Source organism: Talpa europaea (assembly GCF_964194135.1).
Source record: "Talpa europaea genome assembly, chromosome: 14".
In the NCBI taxonomy this organism is placed as follows: Eukaryota; Metazoa; Chordata; class Mammalia; order Eulipotyphla; family Talpidae; genus Talpa; species Talpa europaea.
The window spans coordinates 29922131-29938949 of NC_140082.1; the positions used below are offsets into that span (position 1 = coordinate 29922131).

Consider the following 16819-nt stretch of genomic DNA (forward strand, 5'->3'; position numbering starts at 1 on the left):
GCATATTAATTGAGTATGTAGTTCCTTCAGAACAAAGTTTCCATTCAGAAACATTCAGTTTGTACTGTACTTCTTATCATTGTGGTCTTTATAAAGAGGAAAAAAAAAAACACTAATTCTAAATTATTTTTTAAAAGAAGAATATCTTTTGGGAAAAGTTACACTGACCGAATAATAATAATAGACTTAATAATTGTTCCAAACTGCCTAAATGAGCCAAGTATGTAGTGTGAAATACTTCGTTACCTAATCAAAGGACCATGATTGGAAAGGAAAAACTACTTGCCATATTCCTCAAGGGAAACTTTACCTATAAGCAACAATTTTGTTTGTTTTATTGATATATAATTAACAATAAAGCATGCTATTTATGGATACCAATGGTGGTCAAGTTTCGCTTACTGACCTATTCTTATAATCTCCTACAAGGTTTTAAGAAGTGAGGCATTCCAATGAGGGCGAGTGGGACTCACACAAGCCAGAGGTCCAACCTTTCTATTGATACCTTAAGGAAAACCTGAGTAAATGCAGGTGCAAGTTTCCAGGACCCTCCGCAATGTGCTGTGTTCTAAATCTGAAGGAAAAGTGTGCCTTAGCCAGTTAAGCAGAAAGATGCACCCACAAATGAACTTGCCTCCCAAGCTTTAATGTTACACAAGATTCATGAACATCTTTTTTTTTTTTTTTTAAGATTTATTTATTTATTTATTTATACAAGAATTGGGGTATAGGCCAGATGTGCGGGAGGGTGAGAGGATTCACCAGAGACAGAGGGGGGACCAGAACAGGCAGACTGACGAAATACACTGCTGGGGGGAGCAGTGGGCGCAACAGGAGAGATCTGCTGCAGCATGTGGGACCCTCACCGGCCAGCCAGGATTGAACAGGCGCTGCAGAGACTGTGGACAGCTTCACAGCATGGCGCTCAACCGCCTGCGCCACCAGGGGAGGCACTCATGAACATCTTTTAAGGCCACCTTCCTGGGTACATCAAGTGGCTTTGTCCAGGAGGAGGTACCACCAGGATTAAACACACACAACAACCACAAGGATGACACAACCAGGACTTCACACCTAGGAAATCAGCTTTGGATTTGTGGAAACACAACTCAAACCAACCAACTTAATTCCACCAGGGAGAGATTTGTTTTAAGGAAATAGCTGTGCTATCCCCTTGCCTCCAAGCAGGAAGACTCACTAGAAACCATACTAATGCTTGAATGGAAACTTCTTCCACTAGGCTTACTTTTCTGCCTGGAAAAAATTACATACTAATGTATAAAATTTGCTCTTGAAAAAAATTCCATCACTTCTTAATTGGTGGGCTTAGTCCCAAAGTGGTACCTTTTCTAGGTGGTCCACTCAAGCTCTGCTCAGTGACCTCCCCTTTGTCGGTGCTGCCCTCAGGGTGGCGTCCTGTCCCTCCAGCCCACTCTGTCACCCCTGACAGCAGATGAGGCAGCTCTCCCTTTGTTTCTAGAGCACCCTGGAAAGTGCTGTGAGGACAAAGAGGGAACAGGAGCTGGGCTCAGTGTTCCTGAGCCTCCTGCCTGGCTGGGGGCCAGTGGAAAAGGGTTCCCGGATTACCGCCTCTCCCCACAACAGCACTTTCCAAATTTCTCAAATTACTCCACAGTCTGAAGCTGGTTTCATCCCATAGCACTTCTGAGAAGTAGTATCTTCACTCTATGGACTAGAAACAGCCAAAAGGGGGCTACTTTATCAAACAAACAAAGTATTCCCTGTGTGGATGCAGGCTCTGAGGCTGGCCTCTGAACACTTTTCTAGAAAATTCCAGAAAACTGGAGGCAGCTTCGGGCAAAACAGAATAGCAGTGGGGCAGGACAACAGCACAGCTAAGTGAATCACTAGGGGAATTTCTGAAACCAGATTCAATGCTCCTGTCTGGAATTCGGCCAAACACTAGGGCAGAGTCCTTAGACCCTGCTGAGGACGCCCAAGGACTTTTAGGGATGAGGACCAGTTATTTGCTTTCCTTCTCCTGAGGGATGCACTATAATAAATCCAGTTTGGTTAGGTAAAAAGATTTCTGAATTAGGAGCCCAGAAACTATCGTTCTGGTGTCTGCCCAACTTTGTTCTGTGACCTTTACCCAGTCACTTAACCTCTCTGGGCTTGTTTCTGGAAATCAAGAGAACTGGACCAAGATTGCTAAGCTCCTTTTTCAGTTTTTATGTTCTGGGACTCTGATGTTATAGGAAGCAGATTGTAGAAAAGACAAGGAAAGAAGCAGTTTTCATAGTTTTTCCCAGCCAGGAAACAGTAACACTGACACATTCTTGACAGCTCTGCAACTACTCTGGGTATGATCACAGCAGCACCACTCCACTGGATGGGGGCCAGCCACCTCGCTGCTGCTGGCACTGCTTCCTGTGCAGCAGGCCTTCCATGGCTCCAGGGAGCACTCCAGGGAGGCAAGACTCTGTGCTGTGCCTTGTGGGAAGGCACCCTCTTCCTATTCCCACCGTCTCACAAGATGTCCCAGCATACAAAATAATATAAACAGCAAACATTTGGAGAGCCCACATTGTTCTAAGTGCCTGGCAAACACTGCTTCTTCAATATCTACAGCTCTTAGAGACAAGTACTAATATCATTCCATTTCCTGACAATGAGGCACAAAATTAAAATAACTTGCCCAAGGTCTCATAGCTTCTAAGTGGTGTAGTTTGGTGCCAGCTTAGTCAGGTGGACTCTCAGGTCATCGCCAGTATTTTACATAACCTCTCCAAGTCTGCAATGTCCCGATGAGAAATGCACTCATTTACCAAGCATGAGCACCCCCTGCATACAGAGGGGTGTCCTCTATATCAAGCATGGGTGGTCTCTGACTCAAAGGGCTGACATGGAGACACCAGACAGGTCAAATCATAATGTAAAAGAGACAGAGCTGGGTCTGACTTTCTGTTGTACCCATTACTACTTAAGTGGCCTCAGAATTACTTAAGCAAATCCCAGTGCCCCAGCCATAAAATGTGGATAATAATACCCACATCAAATATTACACCCACATTTATTATGAGGATTACATAATGCAATGCTAGCTTTTAAATTATGACAAAGTAATAATATCTGGACTTAAAATCTCAGAGGATAGATTTAAATTGTTCTGGATTTCGGTTGTTAGAACAAAAGGTTGAACTTTGATTTTTAAAGTTATCAGTCTATTAATTGAAGGAATTGATCTCTATTTCTTACTATCACTGGGAGTCAGAAGACTGATTTGTTATGAGTTGTTCCCAGTGCGTCCAAAGTTCCAGCAGCAGCTTCCTAACAGAAGGGTGGGTACCCTGAAAGATGGAGAACAGCTCCACAAGGGACACACCCCGTGCTCTCCCCAGCTCCACTGTTCACCCAAATCTCACACTGTACCTCAGTTTCCCCTTCCATAAAAAGGACACATCAGCTTCTGTTCTTACCTGTCAGGGATATTCTGTACCCTTATATTAGTATAATGAGAGTCACAGTGTCCAACATTTGCATAATCCCTAATACTTGAGCATTTAAAGTTTAAAAAGGCATTCATATGCCTTGTTATCTAAGGTAACTTGACAGCAGATTTTGATAGCTTTGAAGCTATATTTACTTAATTGAGCAAAAAGAATGTTTTACTCTTCAGGGAAAAGATATAAAAATAAAAACAAACATTGAAATCTATTTTAAAAGTGTATATTTACATAAGATGTAAATATGAATGTGCATGTACATACACACATACCCATACACACGTGTGTGTCACAGAACACCAGTTCTGTGATTTCAACAAAAATGAAAACACCACACCTATCACCCACTGCATTTGCTAGCAAATTTTCTTGCATGTGTCTGGATTCCCAAGTAATTCCTACTACAGTTCCATATCATCAAGTCACTACCACTATTTTTTAAATATTTATGAAGGCAAAATGCAAAGGGCTAAAAAAATGGTTAGTATGTCCATTTATCAAATGCCATGCAACTAATATTTTAGAAATAATTCCTTTAATGGTATATTTCCTATAAACAGACCAGTCATCTCAATTTTAAGCTGACTTTGATAAAAGAGTTAGTTCTACAGTATTAAAATAGTAACTGCGACGGTGAACAGCAAGTATGTGAAGTGAAATTTATTCACTAATTTATATGTGGTTTAAACTGGATGAGTCATAAATAAAGCTTCACTAAAATCATTTATCCACCCATGTAAATAACTTCAAAACCATGTGGAAAACTGAATTGGCACAAACTAAAGTTTGACAGGAAAGAAACAGCAAACCTTTGGTGCGTACTGGTTTCTTTTTCTCTTTTTGCCTTCCCCTTCTGACTAGAGACTCCTTGTTCTTAATCTTTCATGTTGTGTCATCCTCCAGTCTAAGCAATTCTGGCTTTTCAGGGCTATTAGGCTACCAGATGCATATACAAAGCTGGTGGAATCATTTAAGTGAAATTTGTATAAATCATTAGCTAAGTAGATTTACAGGAGAAGGGGGGAAACATTTGCCAAGAGATGTTATTAAAGATATTTAAACCACCACTAATCCACAAAAGGGCTGAACTTGCCCAGCACATATCCGATTAGATGGCAGGGAGGGAGGCTTGCACGCAAATAAGCATGCAAATAACTGACACTGTTTTTGAAAGTGTGATAAAAACACATTGTTTCTTCAACTACTCTAAATATATGCAGAGTAATATATATAGTGTAAAAGGTGGTAGGAACAACCACACTAGATTTAAGAAAGCTCTGTTGCTATAGGAGAATCATCTTCCCTCTAACCTGCCTCCTCTTCTAGAACACCCCATGTTGGTAGGTAGACCTGCCATGGCTTGGGTCACCAAAGCCAGAGAGGATGTGAAGTCAGCACAGATTCCTTCTTGACCCCACTCCCTCTTTCCAAGCCAGTCCCCAAGCCCAGTGTTTTTCGCTTCCTGACTGCCGCCCCTTGCGTACATCCTCACCATCATGCCTTTAGCTGAGGGTTGGATTCAGGAAATCCAGTCTCAGGAAGCCACCCAAAGGCAGAGTCAGGAGTGGCAGAGGTAAACTTGGAGTCACAGGGTCTCAGAAGGACCCCCCAGACAAGGACAATCAGGGGAATCCTGAAGGCAGGCATTCCCCTGAGTCACAGGCCAAATCTGTTCCTTTAGGAGTGGGGTGTAAACTGAACCCTAGAAGGTGGGATAGGAGGAGAACTAAGAGAACACGATTACAATGGGGGGGCAGTTTGGACTCCATCACGTCTGACTGTGTGGAATTAAGGGGGTGGGGGACGTACCATGTTAGGGTTTTTAACACTCATTTGCATAGCATTGTGGGAAAAAGAACTGAAGAGAGGACTTGCGAGAGCCACACTCACACAGTATTTGGGAAGCAGAAACCACAGGCAGGCACAGGCCCCAGGGTAGGGGATAGCGGGACAGAAAAACCAAAGTGTACTCAGGTCAGTCTGAATATGTTTTGCAGTAAGGGATCCCCCAATTCTCTCTTCCTTCCACTCATACAGAGTTCTATAAGCAATACCCAAGAAGCTAAGAGAACTAATGAAAATGTATTCATTCTGATCTCAATCAAATAAAAAATGTTCCTGAACTATCCACTCTGGATGGAGAACATGCAGAGGCCACTTGGAAGCACTGAGTGTCTCCTCTCTTGGTGGTCAAGTTGCACTGGCTTCAGACCAGGCTTATTTCACATATGCACGCACACTGTTGAGATGAAGTAAACCAACAGCGGTGCGAACAAGGCTGGGGTGGCTGTGTGCCTGGCAGAGGGGGGGCTTCCCCACTCAGCAGTCAGGCCTGCAGAGCCCCCTGAAGCAGAGGCCTAGGTGCCAGGCAGAAATAGAGGAAGCACCAAATAAGGCAAGACTCCAAGCACAGCTCTCGGAGGGCCCTACAGAAGAGATCAGAAGCTTTTCCAGAGGAGCCTGGTTAGAGCAGGTTCTGGCAGGGGTGTGTCACATTCCAGCAGACCTCGGGCCACTCAGCCAACTGCCCCTCACGTGCCTGCTCCACATGAGGGGAGACTGTGACTTTAATCACACACTATACAACAACAATAACCACCCAACAGCTTTCTGCATCCCTCAACCTTTTTTACTCTAATTGCCAGTTGTTCGGTGTTTTTTTTTTAAATCGAAGGAGTTTTCCAGGTTAGCCAAGGATTCTAGGATCATAAAAGATATACTTGTCTCCCTATTTGTTACCCTTGGTCTTCAGCCACTACTTTTCATGCTTTTGGCCTGTGTCCTTAATTCTAATGCTACTTTTCCAGAGAAAAGGTCTCTATGTTAGGACATCATCTTCTAAGCAGATAGATCCTTCAGCAGGTGACTTGGTACCGAGAAACTCAACCATCAGTTTTATCATCTTGGCCATTTTCAGTCATTGGAAAAGTGGAATGAATTTCCATGAAAGTGTATGTTTCTTTAACATAGTAAGTTGGCACTTGGTAGTGGGTGAAATAAGTGAACGGGCCAGTCTGCTATCAGAGCGAAGTCATAGGGGTAGAAGCAGGCCAGATTCAAATGAGTTAAACTACAGGGGAGCCAGCTGTCTCCCTGTAGGGCTCAGGCTGCCTCCCTTCACAGTCTACACAAGAGACACAGGTCTGGTCTAAGACAGCCAGGAATCCAGGGCCTGGGAGGTGTCCAGGTCTCTGGAGCCTCACCCTCACCTGGTTCTGGTGTTCACTTTCTCTCCCACAAGCCCAGCCCCACCTCACTTCCTCCAATCTAGGCTGACTGTGGCCACAGGGAGGTCTGGGCTTTGATATCCACTGTCTCCAGCAGCCCTGAACCCTCCTGACAATGTTCTGAGACTTGACCAACCCTAAGGACGGTCACTCCACTGCTGCCCCGACTTCTTCAGCCACCTGCAAAAAGGCAGGTTCCCATACTTGAACCCAGCCAGTGGCTGATGCCTGCTCCCTACTGACAGGACAATGGACCCCAATTAATTCCTCTTTATTATAATGAATCCCCTTTATTATAATGAATCCAACACAGTTGAATTTCCTTCTGTAAATGAAACCTTTCTCCTAAAGGAAACTTCCCCAGGTCTGTGCTTGTGTGAGCACTTGCATGTGCACACACCTTTCCACATTCCTGGACACACCTTCACCCCCTGGGAGGTGACACCAGGAAGTAAGGGCCAGCGGCAGCTGTTTCAACACTGAGGAGGCTGCATGGGAGAATCACTGAGGGGCAGAGGGTGCTTTTTAACATGGCCAATATCCACCATAACCTCCATTTCTAACTCATCTGGTCCAGAATGTGACCTGGGCATCAGCATGTTCTGAAAAGCCTCCCTGGTGATTTTAATATGCCACCAGGATTGAGAACCCCTGATTCAGAGACAAGAAGGCCAAGACACCCCAATGTACCAGATGCAGAAGAACATGCAATTTAATAGCAATTCCTACCCAGGCCCTTTCTGGGGATAAATTCATCTGGGGCAGTCAATAAAGCAACCACAACAGCACATGCTAAATTCTGGCCTCCTGTTTCATTTAAACAGTGCATGGGTGCCTTGGGGAAGGAAATTCTAGGGTGACTCAATCTGAGGAGGTGGGGGGAAGCAAATATTGTCTAAAAAATGTAAAAAATGATAAACGTTAAAATAAAAAAAATCTAAAAATAGGGGAACTTTTTAATATAATAAAGATTATTCTTAGTGGGAAAAAATAAGCAATACCTTTTCAGCCATTTGAGCCTCAGTTTCCCAAGATGTGTACTAATAAGGGCTACTCTAGATATATCTACTTTGCTTCTCCCACCTCCAATTTTTCAGCTTCATGCATCTCCTCCGCTTACCACTCATTGAAATGCAGACTGTTTATAGATTGGCTTATATACTTCTCAAAAAATGCTTTATATGTTGCCTTGACATTACATTTGAGTACCACCTGCCTTGTAAGTAAAAAATACACAGAAACGATAGCTCTTCAGTCCATTCCAGAGTATGTAAAACTTACGATCTGATATTCCATGATGCACAAAAAACTCCTTGGTGGCACCAGAGCAAACCTTCCCACTGGGAAAGTGCATGTGAGCCACATAGATCCTGTGCCCTGAATGCCAAGGTCAGGCTGGCAGCTCTTTCTGCTGCATAGCAACAGCCTACCACGATGCCTGCCACTTTTTATTCCCTCTGAGCTTGGTTTAATATCTACTTATCAAGTAGAAAATTCATTTTAGAACTATTTTCAGAGCAAGTATAAAGACATCCTTAAGATATATTAGCTACATTACTTTAATCCACTGAAATACATAAATCTCTCAACCTGCAATAAACTCAGCACGTAGGAGGGCAGGCAATCTCTCAGATGGGCCTACTTAGAGGAAAAAATGGCATGGAAATCTACACATGGCCAGGTATATGTCAGAACTCAGTACAAACTGGGTCTCTTTAGGACTCCATCCACAATGATTTAGTTACGATCTATCAAAAGGTTTTTTACATATTGTTACAGGAAACATTATCAGCAAGTCCAGGTCACAGCTCAATCCCACACTTAATGGAGAAATGGTCGCCTCTACAGGGATAGAGATCCCCAAAATCTGCAAACCTGCAGGTCCAAATCAGAACTCATCAGGTGCCCTTCTGCTCCAGCATCACTGATCTCATTCAGTTCATGAGGTCACTGTCCCCCCAGAAACCTGGTAGTCATCCCAGAATGCTATCTCCCCTTGTCCCTCTCCTTGGGTCCCTGTAATTACATTTGCTTCAATACTTACTTTTGTCTGTCCATTCCAGACCACAGCTCTTGTTCTAACATGCAGCTTCCCAGACTCCTCCAGTGGCCTCCCAGCTGCACTCCCTGTACTGAGTCTCAGCTCCTCTGATCTATCCTTCTAGGTTCTAAGTTCTGTCTCAACAAGTTTCCGAAACAACCCTGATCATGTTACTCCTTCCCTTCATGTTGCTCCTGACTGTAGAACGTTGTTCAAACTATTCAAGCCTTTCCACAATCTGACCCTTCGGCCCCAGGTCCTCCATTCATCATGAGCCCTGGTTCCACAGGCTTGTGTTCCAAGGACCCCAGGCTGTGTCCCATGCTCTTACCTCGGTTTGTTCTTTCTAGTTGGAAATACCCTCTGCCTTTTTGCCCCCTGCAAAATCTACTCATTGTCCAGACCCACCTCCTCTATGAAACCTTTCCTCACACCCCACCCCAACGGAAGAAGTGACAGCTTGGCTCTGGGATCCCTGCTCAGACTTGTCTCAAGGTATCGACAGATATTTGGGGACACAACTATGAGGTCCTAAAGGGCAAGAGCTGCATCTTAGTTTTTCAACCTCAGTATATGGCAGTGCCACTGAACACCCAGTGGGAGTTTCATAAATCCCAGCTAAGTGAATGATCGTCCCAATGTCAGCATGAAAACACTGGCTCCAAACTATTTCCTGTACAATTCACATATTTTGTTTTCAGCTGCTGAGGATATAGAACTGCCTCTTGTTCCATTTGTAAATCATTTGCAGGGGAACAAAAAATAAATCAGCACAGGAGATACACCATCTACAAATCATTTCTTTGTTCTTTTCTCCTGAAAGAAGGGTCATGCTTGAAGGCACTCCAACAGCAGATAGTGAGAAACTATCAACAAGAGTTATTTCCAATCCCTGGCCTCCTACTTTTAAATGCCCTCTCCCTGGAAGTGACTGTTATGTGACTGAGGCATGAGGTGGAGACACTGATGAAAGCAGAATGTCGTGGCATAAATCAAGACTGACTTAGGAAGTCTATGTCTGCGTGCCACTTCCTGTGTAGACATAAAATAACACCAAGAATAAAAATGGACTTCCCCAACTTTATAACTTCTAAGTTCATGAGAAAGTCACATAAAAATAAGACCACACTCTTGATTCACAGTGGGCAACCCCAAGGTAGAAGCTTTCGAAGGGTCTGGGCCCACCTCGAATTCCCTCAAAAATGTCAAATACCTGGATGTGGCTGCATATTAATACCCAGTGAACACCCTCTTCTCCAGTGCTGATTTCATGTTGGAAAATGAGCAATTTAAATAAATGTTTCATTAACATAATGTTTTCCTGCTTGATGCTAATGTACTTAGAGTAATTTGTTTTCCCAAACTCTCTTCCATAGAATCATTTCATGCAATCCTCCACAGGACGATCTGAAAATCTTTGGGCCTCTAACAGACAATCCAGGGAACCTAGAAACCAACCAACCAAACAAGCAAAACCACTTAGACTAAAAGGCTCTGGGAGACCCATTTTTTCCAAAACACCTATCACATCGTGCTTTGGAAGAGGATGTTTAGCCCCACCATCAGGAGGGTGTTGGGTCTGAGCTGAGGGTACTTCAGCAGGCACTGCTGGTCCCTGAGGGAGAGAAGCCGATGAAAGAGCTTATTTAGGAAGCAGGTGGGGAGTGTGACATTTGCTTTTGAGCCCTACAAGGCTTGTTCCCATTCTGTTTTGCTTATCTGTACAGAGAGTCTTGCTATGTGCTGATTCCAAACCCCAAAAATTTCAAGGATAGTTCTAACATCTTTTATTAATAGAAATCCTTTAAAATTTCATAGAACAAAGCTCAGATACACTCCAAACATGCATAAGTAGGTATCACAGAAGGGTCTGATCCCCAAACCATGTGTGACACAGAGATGGCTTGACAATGATGGTGTAGAAAGAGAGAACCTTCTGGGGGTGTCTGCCTAGATCAGTGTGGTTCTCCATGAGCCATTACACTGGGAGGGGAGATATTGATTTGGCTCTATTACATGTGGGGAGCCAAAAAAAAAGAAAACCTCAGCGAATAAATGAAGCACCTAAACAGTGACTTCTGTGAAACTTGCTGGTACCAACCAAGTCTGTGGTAGAGCATGGAGACCCTCCAGAGCATGGAAATAAATGGTGGGGTTGGCATCCCAGGCTTTGCCAGCAATGAGCTGCAAAGGCATTGGACAAGTGACTTTACACTCTGAGCTTCATCTCATTATAAAATAAAGCAGCAACAACAATAAAATAATAATAGTACCAGCCGCAACAGCAGCAGCAGCTATCCATTACTGAACTCTTACTATGCAGCAGGTGCAGAAAGTGCTTTGCATTTCATTTCACCCTCAGAACACACTGCAAGGGAGATGCTTATAACTTCAGTTTACAAAAGGGGCTCAGTGCTCAGTAATTTGCCGAGGTCACCCAGCTAAAGTGATTGTGGGACCTCAGTTCAAAATCAAGTGCACCTGAGCACTGTGTTCTTTGGACTCAAATGATGCCTGCAAATGTTCTAAGAGATGATACCTATGTGGATACATATGTGACTGTCAGTCATGAACAAAGCCCACTTCCTGTAGGCTTGATGGTATGTCTGGACTCTGGGAGGCCAGCCTCAGAGAGCCTTCTCCACCCCTGGATTAGGGACCTGATAGAAACCATGCACAGTGGCGGAAGGAGGTCTCCTGGCACTTACTTTCTCAGAACGGCTATCTCATTCTCTATGCTGCTTTCTTTGCCTTTCAGCGCCTTCTTAGGGATACACTTCACCGCAAAGAGTTTTCCAGTGGCCTTCTCTTCGGCTAAAACCACTTCAGAAAATGCCCCACTGTGAACAAAAAAGAAAAAGAAGCAGCTTAGATTTGGGAGTTTTGGGTTTCACAAGGCTTCCTCCTACTGCCCCCCCCCCAATTCCTGTACCAAAGCTTGACCAATAATAATGATGAGAGTGACCACCAGTAGTGTTGTTACTTTTTTATTCAGCATCAACCCCCACCAAACTTCCTATACAAAGAAGTATACACACACACACACATGGGCCCTCATGCAATGGGTGATGGATGAGGATGGATGTCTTTGTCTGACCACCTCCTGGGGCCACCTGCCACCCTGAAGTACAGCATGTAGCAATCACTTTGGAACAGAAAGGAATGCTCCCCAGAAGATTCCTGCACAAGATGATACCCTCCCCCATCCACAAGGACTAGAAAGTCATAGCAAAATGTCTAGATTCCTCGCAGGCCCTTTCATCCCAAGAAAATTTCAAAGCACTTTGCAAATGTTTAATTAATTCTCACAGATAGGTAAGGATGTAATTAAAGTGTGAGCTGGTGCCACATGTGGTATTGACACGGGGTTAATTAATTGGTAGGGGCATGCAAGTCTTCAATAAGCAGCTTGTTTCTTTTTCAAACCAAATAAGCAAACAAACAAAAACACACATGGTACCCTGAGTGGGGGAGATTTTCCTGACTGAAAATAAGAATTTAACTCCACCACGGCAGAGCAACAAACTAAAAATTTACCCAGAACCCTTGTGCCCAGAGAGTCCATTTCTCTAAAAAGTGGGCTGTGATCAGAGAGCCCTGAGCAGGCCCTCAGCACCCACTCTGCCAGCCCCTATGTTGCCAGCAGGCTGTGCCTGGTATTGTGCTGGGGGCTGGACACAACCTCCCTAACGGCTCCAGACCTCAGCAGGTTGGGCTCTGTGTGTGTAGGCTAAGGAATAACAAGACCCACTCCCTGTCCCAAAATTATCAGGAGCTACTCTTACTTTCTCACTGATACACTAAACATGGTGTCTTCACAGTTAGAGACAACTTTTCTACATTAAAAGAAACCACGAGAAGGATCGATGTCAACCAAATACCAGTGCCTTGGGACTTGTGATCTTCAGATGAATCAAAGAGCTGCCTAGCAAGGGGATGGTGTCTGTCTTTCCCTGTCCCTGCCCATCTGACAGGATATGCCATCTGTCACCAACCGAGGGAAGACAATATATATTTTTAGAATCCTTTCTAATGAGAGGGATTCACTTCCACTTTGTGCAATTAACTATAAATCTTTAGAACAGTTCCTACTGGAATGGGGGCAGGGGGACTGACTGTTTAAGGTTGGTATGTAATTACATGGACCTGAGGGGCACAGATAGGCATTCCACAAAACAACCAAATGGAAAATGTCAGAATAAGGATCTTTGGATGAGATCCACAAATAATTGACCAAGTAGAATTCTTGCCCCTCAGTTCTACATGGCTGCCTTAGACAGAAACCGGCTAGAACATACCAGAACAGCAACTGATATATATATGCATATAAACACACAACAGATTAATCACAAAATGATACATGGAATCAGACATTCCAATGATTCTTGGTCACTATCAATGGCTTTCACTCAAGAAAACCAAGCCATACCAATTTGAGAGAATCCCCCAGCCCAAGAGCGGCCTCACCACTGTTTCAGGGACAGACCAAGGTGGATTCACCTCTAAGACAGAAGTCCCTGATGACTACATCCAAGCTCCCTTTTGCTCCCCTCCATGAGGTGGAATTAGAATTATGTCAGAGATAAGAAATATCTGTGAGAAAAGGCTAGAACCCTGGGTGATTTTATGCCAGATCCTCCATGTTTTCATTTTCAGTTTTCTTATTTGCCATTGAGTCCCTGGTACTAACAACACTGGTAATCTCCCCCTGGAGTATGCCTGATTTTCTGTGTCCATCTTCCACTTTCCGGCCGAGCCGCTACAGCATGGGCCAACAACAGCTAAGGGACTTCTTGCTGTGTTCGTGCCCCACTCATGTCCACCATGCCTCTCCTTCAGAACATGCATGATGACAGACCATAGTCTATGCCCAGGAGGCATCCCGTTAAGCTGCAGCACCTAAATTGTACATTCATGTATCCCATAAAAGTGCTTCCTTGCTCTGTGGCACATCCCCGCCCTGTAAAACACAGTTTCTGCAGGAATCAACCCCTGGAACCCTGTCCTTTGTGACTTCAGGAGGAAGGGACTCTGTGACCCCTACAGTGAGGCAGCTCACAGGGTAGATACATAAAGGGCTTCATGAGCTGAGCAACTGGGGGTTTGTTAACAAGCTACCCCACAGGGGCAGGGCTGGCCCCAGATGGCTAAGGGAGCCTCCAGAGGCCTCTACCACAGTTACTGAGAAGAGTAGCAAAAGCATAAAGGCAAGGTGAAGCCCCATCCTTTCAGACTGAAAGTCAGCCTGCAAATCCACCTCCAGGTGTGTATACACACACACACTGGAAAGTAGGGATTTGAACAGACATTCGTATGCCCATGTTCCCAGCAGCATTATTCACAAGAGCTGAACAGCAGGAACAACACGAACATCCATCAGTGGATGGGTGGCTAAACAAAACACGGCTAGCTGTATGATGGAACTGCCATAAAAGAGGAACAGAACCTCACAATCTGGCTATAACACAAACGAACCTTGATTCTACTAAGTGAAATAGGCCAGAGTCAAAAGGCCAAGCCCTACCTGATCCCATGCATGTGAAGCACCTACAGCAGTCAGTTCATCGAGACAAAAAGCAGAATGGTGGTGCCAGAGGCGAGGGGGGTTGTGTGGGGAGGGGAGCTAGTGTTTCCTCAGTACAGTCTCCATGGAGGAAGAAGGGTTCTGGCGATGGTTACCCAACAGCGTGACTGTATTTAATGCCACTGAACTACATGCTTCAAAATGGCTAAAATGGTACACTTTATCATTTTATGTTATGTATATTTTACCACAATAAAAAAAAATGTAAATCTGCCTGTTCTACTCAATGACATTGCTTGGCAATAGACACATTGGGAAAATATGATCACCCTTTTCTCGCCTCACCTCCCTGAAGGAGAACGCAGCTCTGTGAATAATTGTAGGGTACCTGGTATGTCTTTATTTGACATGGACAGAGAACTATGGCATGTATCAACTAATCCAATTCTTTGAGCACCCCCAAGAAGCACATGGGAAGTTGCTGTCATGCCCATTATACAGATGAAGACACTGAGGCTCAGGCAACAAAAGTCAGGAAAGAGAACACAAGTTCCCTAAACCCTCTGAGGTCATTAAGTGGGGTTGACGCATGCAACCATCAGGGAGCCTGCCTCACAGCTGGGGAAGGTGACGGAAACCCTTGGTCAGAATGTGCCTTTGGGGAGCTGCCAGCCTTCCCCCATGGCGCAAGTCCACCTCATTTCCTCCTGTAGCCAAACAGTGTGCAGTTACCTTCTTTAAGCTTTCCAAACAAAGCTCTTTAGTCTTAGGGGATATAAGATTAGAATAAATTGTTATTGTTCCTGCAATAAATAGAAATCACTTGAAGACACTTCCCCTGTTCCAGGAAAGCTAATTAAAAACATCAGAAGCAGAAAGTCATGAACGACAATGAGCTTGGGCACTTTCAAGTAATTACCCAACCAAGTGGTGGGGAGGGGGGCAGCGAGGAGAGGGGGGCAGGGAAGACTGGGCGGGAGCTGGCAGCAGGAAGGAAGGCAGGGAGAAAAATGATCTGAGGCCCACAAAACCTCAGGCAATGCAAAGAAATAAATTCCCAGGAACACAAGCAGGGACAGAGTTACAAAGTTTAGAAAATACAAAGAGGTCAAAACAGGTTGTACTCTATCAACCATGAAATGCGACAACTGCACTGCTCCTTTCAAGAAGAATGGCGGAGCCTTCCAGTCAGACTGAATGGCAATTGCAACCTCTTCAAATGGCAGCCTATGGGGCAGCCTGCACCTGCCTGGCAGCCAGGCCCTCCCCCTATATAGTCTGACTTCTCCCCCCTCCTCCATTTGACTGGAACTAGGCAGGCTAGCTCCCCACGCCAACCCGGGACTGGGGATGGCTCCTAATTGCTACATTCAAGACTACATACTTGCTGCTCATCCTATATAGTCTTTGGTGTGACAACTGATGACATTGGCCTCCTTCCTAAAAATCTCCTCTCCTGGGTTTCCCAAGATAGTTCTCTCCTTCACTTTTATGTCTGTTTCTCGCCATCTGCATGTGCTGCTCTTCCTCCTCAATGTCAATGATTCCTGAGGTTTCATCCTCAGGGCCCCTTTATCTGATTCCATACCCTGCCTCTGGGTAATCTGCCTCTTCTAGTTTCTACCACCACCTGTGACCCCCTGACTTTGATCTCAATTTCATCTCTCATGTGTAAGTCTCATCTTTCCAGCAGGTGTCCCTAAAGCCCCTAAAGGCCACTCAGGAGCAGGACAACACCAGAAGAAGAAATAGCATCTTCATCTCCAAACTTCTCTCTCCTCCATTCTTGCTCTCATTTCTACCCATTCTGTGACTCAGCCTGGAAACCTATTTCACTCCTCTATTTCTCATTACCATCACCAAGTATATTCAGATCTTCCATTAAGCAAGACTCTAACTGCCAGTCTGTCCTACCTCTGCACCACCAATGGTCTAAGTTCCAGTGTTTCACACTGAACTAGCTGGCCCCTACTCTCCAGGTCCCTGTGCCCCCAGCAAGCTTACCTCCCACCTGCCATCTCCCACCTGCAGCTGAAATTCCTTTTCTAAAACAGAGATCTGATCATGTTGCCCTCATACTTAAAACTTGGAGACTTTGTGTCTACACAGGGTAAAGTCTAAACTCATTTACAGGCTATCCATGGCATCCAAAGCTCTTCCCAAACTCATCTCAACTCTATGGACTCATCTGGAACTAGAACCATCTTGCAAAAACACACACGTCACTGTAATACAACCACATCAGTCAGCTTCCCATGCCTTTCACACCATGGCCTTTGCCCAAGGCCTGTTCATTGTCCCTTTCCCTTGAACACCATTTCCTTCTTCTGTTTGGCAAGATTCCATTTGTTTCGTAAAGTGCCCAACTGTTATGGGCACACCTTGGAGATATTGTGGGCTGGGTTCCAGAGCAGGAAAGTGGGTGTTGAAATAAAGCGAGTCACATGATTTTTTGTTTCCCAGTGAATATCCAGTTATGCGTATGCTCTCCTGTAGCCTATTAAATGTGCAGTGGCATTATTCTAAAAAGCAGTGTACATACCTTAATTAGATACTACTA

General features: G+C 44.6%; 1 protein-coding gene across 3 annotated transcripts in view; it reads right to left on the reverse strand.

The window, feature by feature from the left end:
- Positions 1–16819, reverse strand: part of CAMK1D (calcium/calmodulin dependent protein kinase ID) — a gene marked incomplete at its 3' end in the record, with an annotated part of 347164 nt that overhangs the window by 186645 nt on the left and 143700 nt on the right. For all 3 annotated transcript variants that reach the window (XM_084254292.1, XM_084254294.1, XM_084254293.1), the window contains exon 2: positions 11444–11575. In XM_084254292.1, the coding sequence (XP_084110418.1) occupies positions 11444–11575 (132 nt within the window). The remainder of the gene's footprint in view (positions 1–11443; positions 11576–16819) is intronic.